Genomic DNA, 14,400 nt, shown 5'->3' on the forward strand with positions numbered 1-14,400 from the left:
CAACTTAAAGTTGAAGGTAACATCAAAACAGAGGCAGTAAAGATACAAAAACGTGCCTAGAATTAATTTTTATTTGTTTATATTTTGCTTTTGTTGCTCTGATACACATTTGAGGTTTGTCGAAGTTTACTAGGTCTGGTTTCATCTTGAAGAACAGTTAAAGGTGAGGCAATCCGTAATAGCTTACATTTTTGATATTGTAAAGGCCTTTTAGGTATTTCAGTACCTCAGCTCTGTTCCATTCATTCGAGTTGTAGCAGGAAGGGCAGTGTTTCCGCAGTGGAAACTGCACTTTCGGGAACTTGGGATCCTCCGTGGCATCGCCAGCCAGCCTTTTATTCACTTCGTTGTGACCCTCCCACAGCCAAAGGATCTCCTCGTCATGGGACTGTACATATCCTATTTTCCGTCGCTTTGCCATCTTTTGAAAGTGCTGGGCACACTCCGTGCAGCCGAAAAAGTACTTGGCAAACCCATAAAGTGCTAGCAACACGACACTTGGCTTATAAACGGTTGGCCTTTGGGCCGACATCACAGTCAAATAATGAAAGAGGGTCCAAAAGGAGCAGGGGATTCCCCGCATAAAGGGTTTGGAGCCCAAGCAGCCCACGTAGCGCCTTCCCTTGAAGATCTTTCCCACCCTTTTCTCAAGTTCGCTTAGTTTATTAGCGAACTGCTCTCCTGTCATTCCATTAATGGCTTTCAGATGTTTTACAAGACTGTTTAACAGCCGTCTTCCATCTCGGTTCAGAGGACTAAAGCGGCGGAACACCCTTACAATATGGCGAAGAGCCTTAAACTTGTATCCATTTATAAATTTCGACTTAGGTATTTCGATGTGCAGGATTTGATCGATTGCCTGCTCCAAATCAGCTTGATAGACCTTCGGCGGTGAGCTTAGAACATGGTCCAAAATAACAGCATCCATTCCCATCGGCAATATCTCTTTGGGAGCTTCAGTTGTTGGCAATTTGGGAAAACTTGTGTGTCCCTTTTGCTCGAGAAAGTTAGCAACGCTTTCCACGTAAGCGGAGCTACTTTGTCCGCTTGGAATTATTGAATGTATTTTTCCATTTCTATCTATGAGGGCTATATTTTGGTCGAATGCCTTCAAACCGAAATGAGTGAAGAGATGGGCATCAGTGAGGATCCGCACAGCCACATCGGGATAAGGAAGAAGGTCGAGAAGCGTTTCTATTCCAATCTGGGAGTATGTCGGCTGAAAAACAAGCAAAATATGCTGCAATTCGTTGTCAAATCGATCGAAGATGTTCTTTGCATTCTCGTGTCTCTGAAGTGGTTCAAAAATAGGATTCCGTTCCTTGGTTCCAGTGTAGTCATTTTTGGCCAGAAGCCTTATAAGATGTTCCACTATTTCCTTAGGTTCCACTGTGGGAATGTCTGTTCCCAGTCCATCACGTGACTGCCGAAAGTTCGAAGGATAAAAGCGCAGTGAGGGGGTCCAAGTAATTTCAAAATCCCGACATATATTCACGTTCTCCTCCTGGGCACAGTCCACTGCATAAATCCGAAGAACACGATTCCACTTCTGGAGACCCACAGCCATTTTCTTGTAGATGGGTACGAATCTTCGGCAGTGACCGCAGAAAATGTTCATATACTGGACCAACTTTCCAAGGGCTGGTGCATTAAGAGTGCTATGAAAAGTCGACCCGTTTACCATATGCACATTGTCCACATGTGGTGAGTATAAAGTTTCGCCACTTCTCTTAAAACGAACTGAAAGTCCTACCTGTATAATGACGATAAGAAGGAGGCTTTTGTAAAATGATAACTCAAAGAATCGAAGCATTTTCTCCTGAGACTAATGACATACTAAATAAAAATAAGAACGCATATATTTTTTGTTTCATTAGCTTCGCTCTTTATTGATTTCTAGAAAATAGCTCTATTAAACCATAGCTGATTTAAATAATTACTAATCGTATGATGAGGTAGAAGGCAGTCCATAGAAACTTAGGCTGTCAATGTCGTAGAGGTTTTTCAAATAATTTAGAACTTTCGGACGCATCCAATCATCACCATTTTTGCAATGCTGACAGGCTGCTTTACTGGGAAACTGAATTTTTAGGAAGCCGGGGTCTTGAGTGTCGTCATCTTCCAATCGTTTATTAAATTCATTATGTGTTTCCCAGAGCCATAGAATCTCCTCATCGTGGGAATTCACAGATTTCGTATTTGAATGATTCGCTATGTCCGTGAAGTCGTCGGAACATGAAGGACACTCGAAGAAAAAGTGCTGGACGAACCCTTTAATAGAGTTTAGAACAAATCCTGGCTTGAATAGCTGCCATTGCTCTGCCGCCGCCACAGTCAGAAAGTGGAATAAGATCCACAGGGAGCAGGAGTACTCCCTTAAGAATGGTTTTGAGGATACACAACCCACATAGTGCCTTCCCCCGAAGATTTGACTTGGTGCCTGTTCCAGGGAATAAACGCGAAGAAGGAACTGGTCGCCTGTGAAGTTGCTCTTTATCTTCAGCCACTTGTTTATCCCCCTGAGCATGATCTTTCCCTTACGATTCAGTGGATTAATTTTGGCCAGGACCCTCATAAAATTCTTTAGAGCATTCAAGCTTTGGCCCTCTATATTTTGGGCCTTGGGAATCTCAATGTGCAGCAATTTGTATATAGCTCGCTCTAAATCAGCACGATATATCCTCACTGGTCCTTTCAGCACATGCTTTCTGATTTCATCCTGCTCCAAATGAAAAGAATCCGCACCTTCCGCAGATTTTATGGGGTGTGGTGGTGAAGGAATCGGATAACCTTCAGCTTTGAGGAACTGTTGGAGGACATGCACATATGCTTTCACCGTATGCGATATAGTTTCCCATGAATGTTCATTTCCATTCCGTTTGAAGATGGTCAGCCTCTCGCCATTAGCTATTTCTTTGAGAACTGCATAATCGTCAACAATACGTACACTTACTCCTCTGTAGGGCAGCATATCGAGGGCAGTCTCCATTCCTAAAACCGATTCACTTGGCTGGTAAACGAGCACCAGATATTTAATAGCCATGTCTTCTAACCAGAGGGTTTTCAAAGTTTCGTTGGGCTGAACAACATTAAAGTTCAAATTATGGTGCTTTGGGTAGCCCAAAACAGGAACAAGTTCTTCCTGAATGTAAGTTATTCCCTGAGTGGTTATATCGAATCCATGACGATAACCTAAATCAACGAGATCTACGTGAAAGAATCGCAGACTGGGCTTATGCCGAATTTTGTATTCGCGACAGACTTCTAAATTGTCCTCTTTAGTGCAGTCAAAGAAGTACACTGCGAGAACTTTCCGCCACGGACTAACTATGGGAATTAGTTCTTCCATGGTTTCTTCAAATAATACGCACTGATTGCAAAAGTTGTTAGAGAATAGCACTAGATTTGCATGGGTCGATGTACTCAAGATTTTATCCAGACTTTTTTGGTTCACAATTTCAGGCACATTCTTTCCGTAAATAAAATGTGGTTGAGTTGCTGTCGAGGCAAAGGGTAAAAAGCTTAAAATTAAAGATACCCACATCACTGACAACTTGAAAGGAATTGGAGACATGGTTTAGAAAGCTTTTTACGATGCTACTAAAAGTATATACCAATGTGTTTTAGAAGGGTTGTCGTGGAAATAATTGTCAACATTAGCTACGCTTCATTTATTATGATGATATCTCATTTGCTCTCCAAATATAGAAAATTTAGAGGGCCACAAATGAGTTAATTACCATCTGCTCTTTCTTAAAAATTCAAAATAAAATAAATATAATAGGTAAATAAACAACATAACAATTGTCATTTCAAGAACATATAAAAATTATAAAAACCAGTTTAAAACGAAATACTTTATTACATTGTACAAGCTCCTCAAAGTTCTATCCATGTTTAGATATATTGTAAAACCTTTGCCGAAAAGGAATTTTTCTGGAAAACTTTTCATCCAAACTACCTGTAGTACATACATTTTTTCTGGTATGCGATCTCGTCATTGTGTGAATAGACTCCTCAGATTCATTCAGTCCAAAAAGACTCAATTTCTTTTTCGAATATATATTTTTCAAATAACGAAGCACTGAATTTGTATCCCAATTATTGACATCTGTTTGGCACTCCGGACAGTTTTCCGAACTGGGAAACTGTATCTTTGGAAATCTTGGGTCCTCAAGTCTTCCGTTGGCAAGTTGTTTGTTGATTTCATTATGGGCCTTCCACAGCCACAATACCTCCTTGTCATAGTGATTAATCTTAGCGATATTTTGATGCTTGGTCATGTCCTCAAAATGTTTAATACACGAAACACAGGTGGAAAAGAAATACCTTAAAAAATCACTGATAGTCTGGATAACTTGACCAGGTAAAAGTATGTGTCCACTGTTGGTCACCTCAACGGTCAGGAAATGGAAGAGATGCCACAGGGAACAGGGGAATCCCCGCGTGTATGCCTGGGATCCTCGGCAACCCACAAAGTCACCGGTATAGAACGTCCTTCCGTGTTTCTTCTCATAGCAATTAACAAGGTCGATAAAGTCGAGTCCCGTCAATTTATCGTTATTCTTCAGCCAGCTTAACAAATCCCGAAGCAGCTGTGTTTTCACCTGGCTTACAGGACTTAAATGGATCAACACATCGAGGAACATTTTTAAAGCATTGAGTGCTTTCCCTTTTATAACTTTTATCTTGGGAATCTCAGTGTGCAGCAGAATACCAATTGCCATCTCGATGTCTGCTTGATAGATTTTCAAGGGTCCATTCAATATGTGATTAATGATCCTCCGGTTATTCTGGTTCAAGGAAAGATCATGTAAATTATTTTCATTTCCTTCATCATTCAAATCCTGACTACGTCCTTGGATCTGTGATTTCCGGTTCTTCCAGCTTGAGTCCCTCGAAACGGTTCGGGAATTCTGAGCCAGAGTTCTTAGCAGTTTCTTCAAACTATCCACATAGGCCTTACTTGAATCTTGTGCCGGAATCAAAGGATGGCTTACGCCCTTCCGATCGAAAAGGACTAATTTCTGGGCAAAGGGTTCCAAGCCGAAATTGGCAAAGAGCTGCGGATTCTCAACAATCCGAACAGTAACTTCGTGATGGGGCAACATATCTAGAAGAGTATTCACTCCTATCTGGGAGTGTCTGGGCTGAAAGACTAGCACCAAATATCTGCTCACATTATCCTTATGAAACAGCGACTTTAGGGTTTCCTGAGACTGAAGTGTTTTAAAGACCGGTTTATGGTGCAAGACTCCCTTGTAAGAGTTACTGGCCAGCAGAGTTGCTATTTTATTGGTAATACCTCTGATATTTCGACTTCTGATCTCGATACCAATTCCAATTCCATCACGATCCCTTTCAAAGTTTGAGTGAAAGAAGCGCAGGGTGGGCAAATGTTGGATCTGAAAGTCATGGCAGACTTTAATACTTTCTTCGCAGTCAACTTTGTAGATTGCCAGAACTTGTCGCCAATTGTTCAGTTGGTGAGACAATTTGTGAAGAGTGGATGCAAAGGATAGACAGTCATGGCAAGAATTACTGTAGAAAAGCACCAGTTTGCCCAAGGCTGGAGCAAGTAGCTTATTTTCCAATATGGTATTACTGCTCCTGCGATGTCCTTCCAATACGGAAGTTCTTGGCTTATCCCGGTGAACAAAGCTTTGATGGTAATGAGTTGCCTGTATGGTAAAAAACAGAAGGTTCAGTAAAGCCATAACCAAAATTAGCGGTTCAGGTGGCCGTGTCATTTTCAGGCGACTCTCGCGGTTTCACATAGATGCCGATACTGATTTGGTAAGCCATCAATCCACAACAAATTAAAGTCGCTTTTTAAATTTTCCTCGTTCCGGTAGCTTAAAGTTATATCACCTTTTGTATACAATATAAATATTACTTCAGAGCGAAGCTGCTAGCCAGTCGATTTATAACTGAAGTTGAGTGCACAAAGGCATTTATTTGAATTGATATTCATCAATAATCATGCACTAGACTCGAATTTGTTCTTCCTCCTAACCGAAAAAGACAGCAAGTGATTTAAATTGAAATCAAGAACTTTTCTCCTAAATTTAATTCCTTTAATTAGTGACACCGGAATTTCATCTAAGCCAGTTGAATTCGTATTGTTGGCCATACAAATTTGCCACTCCTTGGCAAACGATTGTTTGTCCAAGTTGGCAATTAAAAACAAATTCCGAAACAAAGTTAAATGCCCTGGTCCTTAAACTAATTAGGTGTAAATGACTCTAAGCGACCCCAATGGGTTTTCAATTATCAAAACACATCCAAGTGCCGAAATAATATCCTGTAGGTTTTGGTTGACCCAAAACAACAGAAACCGAATAACGAACTCGGAAATTTCACACACACAAGCACTTCTTTCACCAACTCTACCATACACATGCAACAAGTTGGCCACAGCAACAAGTTTGCTAATAGTGTGCACCAAAAGTGGCCAAAATATCAGATGCAAAATATGCCAAACTTTGCGGCTTGCCTGTCTCATTTACATGGGGAATCCTGCTAACCGCAGTTGACGTCACGGATTATGGCGATGAGAAGATGAGAAGATGAAACAAGACAAGCGCCACTCGAAACTTTCCTCGCCAAACTTGTTCGGGTGTGAAAACAAGCCTCAAATGCAGCTTAAAACTTTTTGGCAACAGTTTATGTCGAGCGAAAGGGTTTCATTTGTTGCCCCGCAGAATCCTGGCCAACTTTCAGCTGACTAATTTAATTTCGCACTGAGTCCCAGAGGCTGTTGTTCATGGCATATTTTATGGCAAATTAACTGTGAAAAGGCGTTGCAGTGGAAATTGTTGAGCTATTTATAGGGTAGATAGGATTGTTGGGCAGATAATAATTAAGCAACTTAAGTTTCGCGATTAAAAGATTGAAAAAAGATCGCAAAAATATGTAGTAAATAATAAATTCTAATCATCTTTTAATGCTTTGTTAAAGTTAATGTTTCGTAGAAAGAACCACTTTACGTATACGTAATATTTAATTTAATTTTGTTAGGAAAACATATACAAATGTGTAGCTGTCATAAACATAATGTTATAATAAAGATTCGACAAGCTAATAATTTCATAAAATTTCCAATTAGAAGTATTAATTATTTCTATTGAAATATAAATAAAAAACCTTTTGAATGCACCCCCACTAAACATGGTTCCTTCCACACCATTTATGCCTACCATGCATTTTGTTTAATTAGACTCTGGGCCATTTCCCGTTGCCACAACAATTGTCGCACAAACTTTCAATCAGCAAAAAATGAGAGAAAAAATTCAAAACACAATGAATAGCTGGGCAAACATGGGGCTTAGTTCTCAGCCGAACCGAACACCAAAACCCCAAACCAAATGAAGTCCAACCCATAACCACCCGGCACTGATAATCAACAATGCGCTGACTGACATGAACAATGTAGCAAATCGGTTTGCAAATCAGGCAGCAGAAAAAGGAGCCAACTCAGTCACTCAGACATGATGGCAGTCGTCAGTAAAAATTGCGTAAAATACAAATATTGTGCCAGACTCATTCCACTTTTTCCCCATTTCTCGATCCTTCCTTTTTTTTTTTTTTTGTTTTCGATGCTGTTTTGTTCTTGTGCCAGGATGCACTGCGTGAGCTTGATATGGATATATAGGGGGAGATGAGGGGGAGAAGTCCATCAAAACGATTTGAATGCGTCGCTGACGTTGATGAGTTTGAGTGAAAAGCGTATGGCAGGAGGGGGGATTGGCAAGGGAAACAGGATGAGGGACAAACAACGAGCCAAGTTCGTCAATCAAAAGCTAAACCGAAATCTCTTCATGCGTGGAACAGAACAGCCAAAGCAGGGCACAACGGCCAAAGGATGATATAGGATTCAGGACTACACTGAAGAAAAGTATTGAAGAAAAGTACTGAAGAAAAGTATTGAAATCTAAGACCTCGTGTTTGGTTATTCTTCTTATTCTGTTTTCTGTTAATTTTTATATAAAGAATATTAGGCAAAAGCTTATATTTGCATAAATAACAGCCAAGATCTTAAGAATATATCTAATTGAATAAGAGCTTAGTTAAAAAATTGTTTTTATATATATCTTATATTATTATTGATTTATTTTTTGTAGACTGTAGACAAAAGTTTTAAATGTAAACTACTTGGCATATTCAGCCATAGCATCCACTTATAATTATTTTTACAATTTTACTTAACTACTAAAGATTTAAGGAAAGTTTTTTGTTTTTGAAATATATGATTTGTTGGAGATTTAAAAAAATAGGTTCTTTAGTTATATATTGTCAATCGAAATGAGTTTCGAAAAACGAATAAATCTCCATAAATAATAATTCTCACTTAAATGTGAAAACTAAATCGCTAGCATTTTAAATCTTCAGACTATTTTAATATATTTTTCCCTGTGCATTAATGGATGATGACGCTGAGGATGCGTTGCCTGTTTGTTTTGTTTTAATTTCTCGATTCTTTTTTTCGCCTGACTTTTTCCCTTTTTCCGCTGCCACTCCCCCACTTTCCCAACCAACGATTTTTTTTTTTTTCGTTATTTGAAAAACTCTTCAGCTGGTGAATTGTAGCCATGTTTTTATTGTTGTTGAGTTTGGTTTAGTTTGTGCCGCTCTAAGCGGTGGCAGTTACCAGTTGGCATTACCAGCAGCCAGTATCTGTTTGCATTCGCCCACTTGGCCGTGTTGGGCGGGAAACGCATTTGACATTTCATCTGATGACTGTCTGAAATCGCCGCTGATGATTTGATGCGTTTGTTGTGTGTGCGTGTCGAGTGGGGGTGGATCGGGCGGGGCGGGGGGGAGCTATGAGGGGGCTGCAACAATGGCCTGAAATTTGCATTGTTAGCAAAACACTACACACAGCGAAATGAACGGGCCAAAGTGCCCGGCAAACGCACCCACACGCACACTTGACAAGTCGCCAAACCAAACCGAACCGAACCAAAACCAATCCTAACCAGCAGAATCCCCCGCACGGCAATGCCCCCCAGCTTTTACTTCCGCTTTTAATTAAAAATAAAAAATATGTACACTCAGGCATAGAGAAAAAAAGAGGATTTGCAACCAAACCAAACAATAACCTGCCGCAGCAGGCCAACAAAAATGGATGAGGGAAAAAATTCACAATTATTTGCGTACAAAAAGGCTGAAAAAAAAATGCCAAAGAGAGAGAAATTGAAAAACCGCATTGCATCGGGGTGGTCCTGCAGGCAGCTATTTGCATATGCGTATCTCACAGATACGCACTTTGGATGCAAATGCGGCAAGCGGGGAGGGTGGACATGTGAAGGGTCCTGGGCAGGACAGCAGCAGAAGCTCTTAATTTGTCTGCAAATGCAGCAAACTAATGAAAATTACGCAATTTGAAAAAATGGAAAAAGTTTTTGAACAGGTTGCAGGGTAGATGGGTTTAAAGGGATGAGGGTTCGGCTAATGAGAGGGGACGCCAGGTGAATGAGTAGGCTAGAAACATAAAAAACTGGTACATTGACAGATGCCCTTTCATATTTTACAAAACATTTGACTAACATACATGTAGAAAATATTTTGTAAAATAAAATATATTTAAACTTTTTCTAGACACTAACAATTTTTATGTATGCTATTTAGACTACCATAAACATTTTTTTGAGTATCAGCACTTCGTTCTCCTATTTCATTTTTTATTAAACGATATTTCGGAATATAAATAAATAAGAAAGTTCATTCACGTTTCTCAATTTAAAAATATTCTTTACTAAATTAAACAATTGTCAATCAAGAGTTTAAAATATTTAGTTTGCCTAGTTAATATGCTTAGCGAATAAATCATAAGCTTACCAACAGAGTAAACCAAACTAGGACTCTCCATTTGCGTGCATTAGCAAACAGGACGAGGCAAACACATCCTTTCCGGACGCCGGCAGACTCAAATCGAATTAAAACAAACAGTTTTAGTTGATTTTTTTCGCATCAATTTCAGGGAGGCAGCAGCGACCGCAATAGACAGCCCGAAGCCACAAGAGAGGAGTCTAATCTAAATAAGCTTAATAATTACCTGAATAAAAAATGAAACCAGGAGGGAAACGGAATCGGAATGAATCGCAGCCACATAGTTCCCAGCCGTTGGCAGGCCATTTAAAATGCGTTTGTGTAATTGATGATGTACAAAAGTCGCATCGGTGGCCGGCGATGATGCCTCATTAAAATGCACTTAATTAAAATGCAATGGCAAAATCAACAGCAACTGCGTCTGCAACTTGAGGATCATTTAAGACGAAATCCAGTTTGCTTTTCGATAGAAAAAGTAGCAGACGAAAACCCCGAAGACAAGCCAAAGAATCGAGCTACAAGATGGAAAAACACCAAGAATGAAGAGTGTCGCATCTGATGAATATGGAACTTGCAACTGACTTTGACTTTGGCTGTGCCTTCGCAACTATTTCGATGCGTTGCAGAAATTGCTGCACGAATCCATCGGAGCCACAGCCACCACATCCCCATCCCCATCCACATCCACATCCAGCTAACCGAACCAACCCAAGCTGGCCAGCAAAAAATGTCATAAATAAATTGCTTAGCAACATTCACTGACGCGCCAAATAAAATCCCATAAATGATCGAATGCGATTTTTAGTCTATGCAGCAACGGTGGTGGCGACAAAATGAAAAACAGAAGGAACAACAGCAACTTTAGAACAAACTAGCCAAACAAACTACTGAAATAAGTGTTTAACGAGGGTTTTGGATACTCTTTTTATTGGAAAATACCTAAGTGAATCTGAGAAACATTGGTGTTTCTGACCAAATATAAGTCGCTCTTCTTTTGTTTATAATGATTAAAAATATTTTTAAAATATATATTTTAAGTCTGACTATAAGGCGATCATATCATATCATATTTTGTTAATAAGTCTTAAAGGTAAATAATATTATTTACATAACTTAAAACCCCTTCGAAAATCTTAGGTTGAAGTCCATATATCTGAACCTTTTTTGGTTACATTTCCGTAATTTTAATTAACACCATAAAATATATAATAATACAAATTTAGAAACTTAAATGGGATTTTTAAATAATTAAAAAATATATATTTTGAAGGATCTTTAATAAGATATTTTGGCTCAGCCAAGGCTTAGCTGGAATACCCTACTTTTCAATAGAGTAATCCAGATAGGCGTTGTGTCGACAACGTTGTGATGTGACTTTTTCCAGCCGCCAAGCGAGCAGCCAACTTCTTGTTGCGACTTTTTTAAGAATTTCAAATGTTTTTCCTGGTAAATTAACTAAAAATGCGCTGAAAACGCTCGCAAACACAGCAGCAACGAGCTCGACTTTGGCTTGGAGGCAACCGTTTTTGTGTCGCTATCTGCAGATGCGGACGAAAAAAAGGAAAACAGATAGACCAGAATCTGGAGAGCAGCCGAACGCAGCAATTTCCTATTTTACCAAAGTGGTCGCAGCGAGTCCGCGTCATTAATGTGGCTTTTAAATGCGTTTTTCATCGCGCGCAGGGGAAAAAGCGGTGGAAATTGGAGACGGCGACAATTGGGCGAGGAGGGAAAACTGGAGGGACGACGATGAGGACAGAGCCAAGTCAAGTGTGCGCCTTAATTATGTGCGGCTCTTGAGAGTATTGGCTGATTTTGTAATTAGGTTTTCATTAGAACTAGCCCACAACTATGGCCAGAGCATCTTGTTTAGTGTCCACCAGATACATGGCATTCCGTGCTGGTCGAGTTCATAACTTCCCGGCTAATTTCTTGCAGGTCACCTGACCCACACACACAGCCAACTTCCACTGCTCCTCCTCCAGCTGATTGAGTTATACCCGTACTGCTGCCGTACATATGTAAACAACCAGTAGCCAAGTAGCCAAGTGTTTGGCCAACACGAGCAATAAGACAAGGCTAACGACTGCCGCTGGAGCACCACCACCCAGCGAAGAGCCCCACGAGCCCCACACGAGCCACGGTCCCAGCCTCCGACTCCCAGCCACAATCAAAGTGAAAGATACGGCTAAAGAGCCAGCGTCTGCATTTGTCTTGGCTGAGGATGAAGATGAGGATGAGGCTGTGGATGAGGCTGAGGATCAGCCGGTGTACAGCTACATCTACAGCTCTTTAGCCGAACATCCATTGAGGCAAAGAGATGCTAAGCCGCACACTGGGGAAAATAGTATGGCATCAAGATTGCATCTATTCTTTTAACTGATTTCTTAAGATGCTTTAGGTATAAGAATTGATTTCTTAAATCTCATAAGCAACCTCTTAAGTCTGAATAGATTTTTATTTTACTTTATATTATAATCACTTGTTCTAATTACAATTTAGCTGGTATTATTACCCAGTGAAAAGATCTATATAAATGGCTTGGCATCAATAATGCCTCGATTCTTTTAACTGATTTCTTAAGATATGCTTTAGGCATAAAAACTGATCTCATAAATCTAATAAGCAACCTCTTAAGTCTGTATAGATTTTTGTTTTAGTCTAGATTATAATCACTTATTTTAAATACAATTTAATTATTACCCAGTGAAAAGATCGAAATATATTACTAACAAATATTGAATGCTATTATGTCTGCTTAGTTCTTTAAATTTAGGGAAAAAAAACTCTTCCAATTTTCTTTATTCATTTATTTTTCTTGATTAAGATTAAAGAGGGCAAAATAAACACAGCTTGTTTTGAAATTTAGTGAAGAGTCTTACAGGCCAGTTTGTATATTTAATAAGTGAATAGCAACATTTAATCAGGATATGTTCTTGGTCTTAATTTGAACTTCATTTAAACAACTCTTTTGGTCAGTGCAATTCCCATGTGCGGCACTTTCTTTGGCCGTGGATTATGCAGACAGAATCCGCGAGGAGGCTGGAGGAGTATCGAGGATGGAGTTAGCAGTATGGGCTGTGTATGGATGATGATGCCATGGATGGAGCCGTGGATAGAAGGCGGCTCTGCTCACGTCTCGCAACTGCATTTTGATTTATCCACGCGCTGCTGCTGTTGCTTTTGCCTCTGCCTTTGTTGCTGTTGTTGTTGCTGGCGGCGCTTCGCCGACTGCTCGTGATTAGCGTGGCGTTTCGGAAGGTGTGTCCCAAACACAGGCAGTAATATAGCCACCGACCTGCCGAGCCACTGAGCACACCACCATCATGGAGCCACCATTGAGCCACCTGAAGTAGCCAAATGCTGGCGAAGGATCCGCCGGCAGCCAGCATGAATGAATGAGATGAGGAGCCACCGCCACTCGGCGATCGCATCAATGAAATCGAATGGAGGGGATCGGAATGTGTGCCAGCCCAGATCAAATGCACTTTCGATGGCCGATCCCACGGCCAGGTAATTAGCCCAGACCACACAGGTTGCAATTTGCATATAAGGTGGTATTTTAGCTGACTAAAAAGCCTTAAGATGGAGCAAAACTAAAAAACTTATAATGTAACAATAATAAAATTATAAAAAAGAAATTATTAAATAAGACTTTGATAATAGAAGGAATAAATGACAATAATAAAGACAATAATCTAAGAAAATAAAAAAAAACAAACTATTTCCAACGAACTACTTAAGAATGGAATGTTACAGAATCTGTATGGGTTCAATGACTTAAATGGACTATTAACTATCTACTTTAATGTTGTTTTACAGGGTTAGAGATATAGAGAACAGCTTAATTCCATAAACAACAATTTATGACCCTTTTTAATATTTGTATTGGAATAACCTTGAGATTGGTCAAAGCACTCAAAAAAAATACTTAGACACCCTAAAAAAAATGCAAAAAAAGAAAGAAGTTAACTAGTTTCTTATATCTTAAAATTCTGCAAATGAACATAAACAAATTCTTGTTTAAACTAGCAGGAAAGTGTTAAAAGCTAGTTATTACATACTTAAACAAGGTAATAAAATGGAACATTATCTAAATGATATTAAAGGCAAATACAAATTTAAAGTCTATAATTTGTATAGGGTATATTATTATTTTAGCTTCTCCTATAATCGTGTGGTGTTTCCGAGATCTCTTCTTTGGACACTTTTACAAGAATGTTCTATAAAAATGCAAAAATTATGAAAATTGGCCTGCTGTTGTTGTCTCTTTCGACCTCTCCCCATCTCTTTTCCCCGACCCAACGCTTTGCATTTTGTGATAACTGGTTTTTGTGGGCTGTATTTTAGCTATTTTTGGCGCATTTCGTTTTGATTCCTGTTCTGTCCTCCGCCGTTGAACGCGTCAATGAACCTTTAAGCCAAATGCATGCGAGAATAACTACCGCATTTCAGGGAGTTTCGTTGTCCGGCAGAGACACATGTCTATGAATTCTAATTATTCGCCGAGACAGCGGCAAAAATATGCAAATTCTCTTTTTGTCTAATACCTTATGCGGCCGATCATAA

The 14,400-nt window shown here is 39.6% G+C and overlaps 1 protein-coding gene across 1 annotated transcript; it reads right to left on the reverse strand.

Annotated features, from left to right (window-relative positions):
* Positions 1-53: 53 nt before the first annotated feature.
* On the reverse strand, positions 54-1,812 carry LOC108052983 (sulfhydryl oxidase 1-like). Its single transcript, XM_017135543.2, has 2 exons — positions 1,754-1,812; positions 54-1,658 (listed from the first exon to the last, which is right to left on the reverse strand). The coding sequence occupies exon 2, from the start codon at positions 1,616-1,618 to the stop codon at positions 158-160; it is 1,461 nt and encodes a 486-aa protein (XP_016991032.1). The 5' UTR covers positions 1,619-1,658; positions 1,754-1,812; the 3' UTR covers positions 54-157.
* Positions 1,813-14,400: the final 12,588 nt, after the last annotated feature.

Source organism: Drosophila rhopaloa, unplaced genomic scaffold (genome assembly GCF_018152115.1).
Source record: "Drosophila rhopaloa isolate 14029-0021.01 unplaced genomic scaffold, ASM1815211v1 contig_167, whole genome shotgun sequence".
Taxonomy (NCBI): Eukaryota; Metazoa; Arthropoda; class Insecta; order Diptera; family Drosophilidae; genus Drosophila; species Drosophila rhopaloa.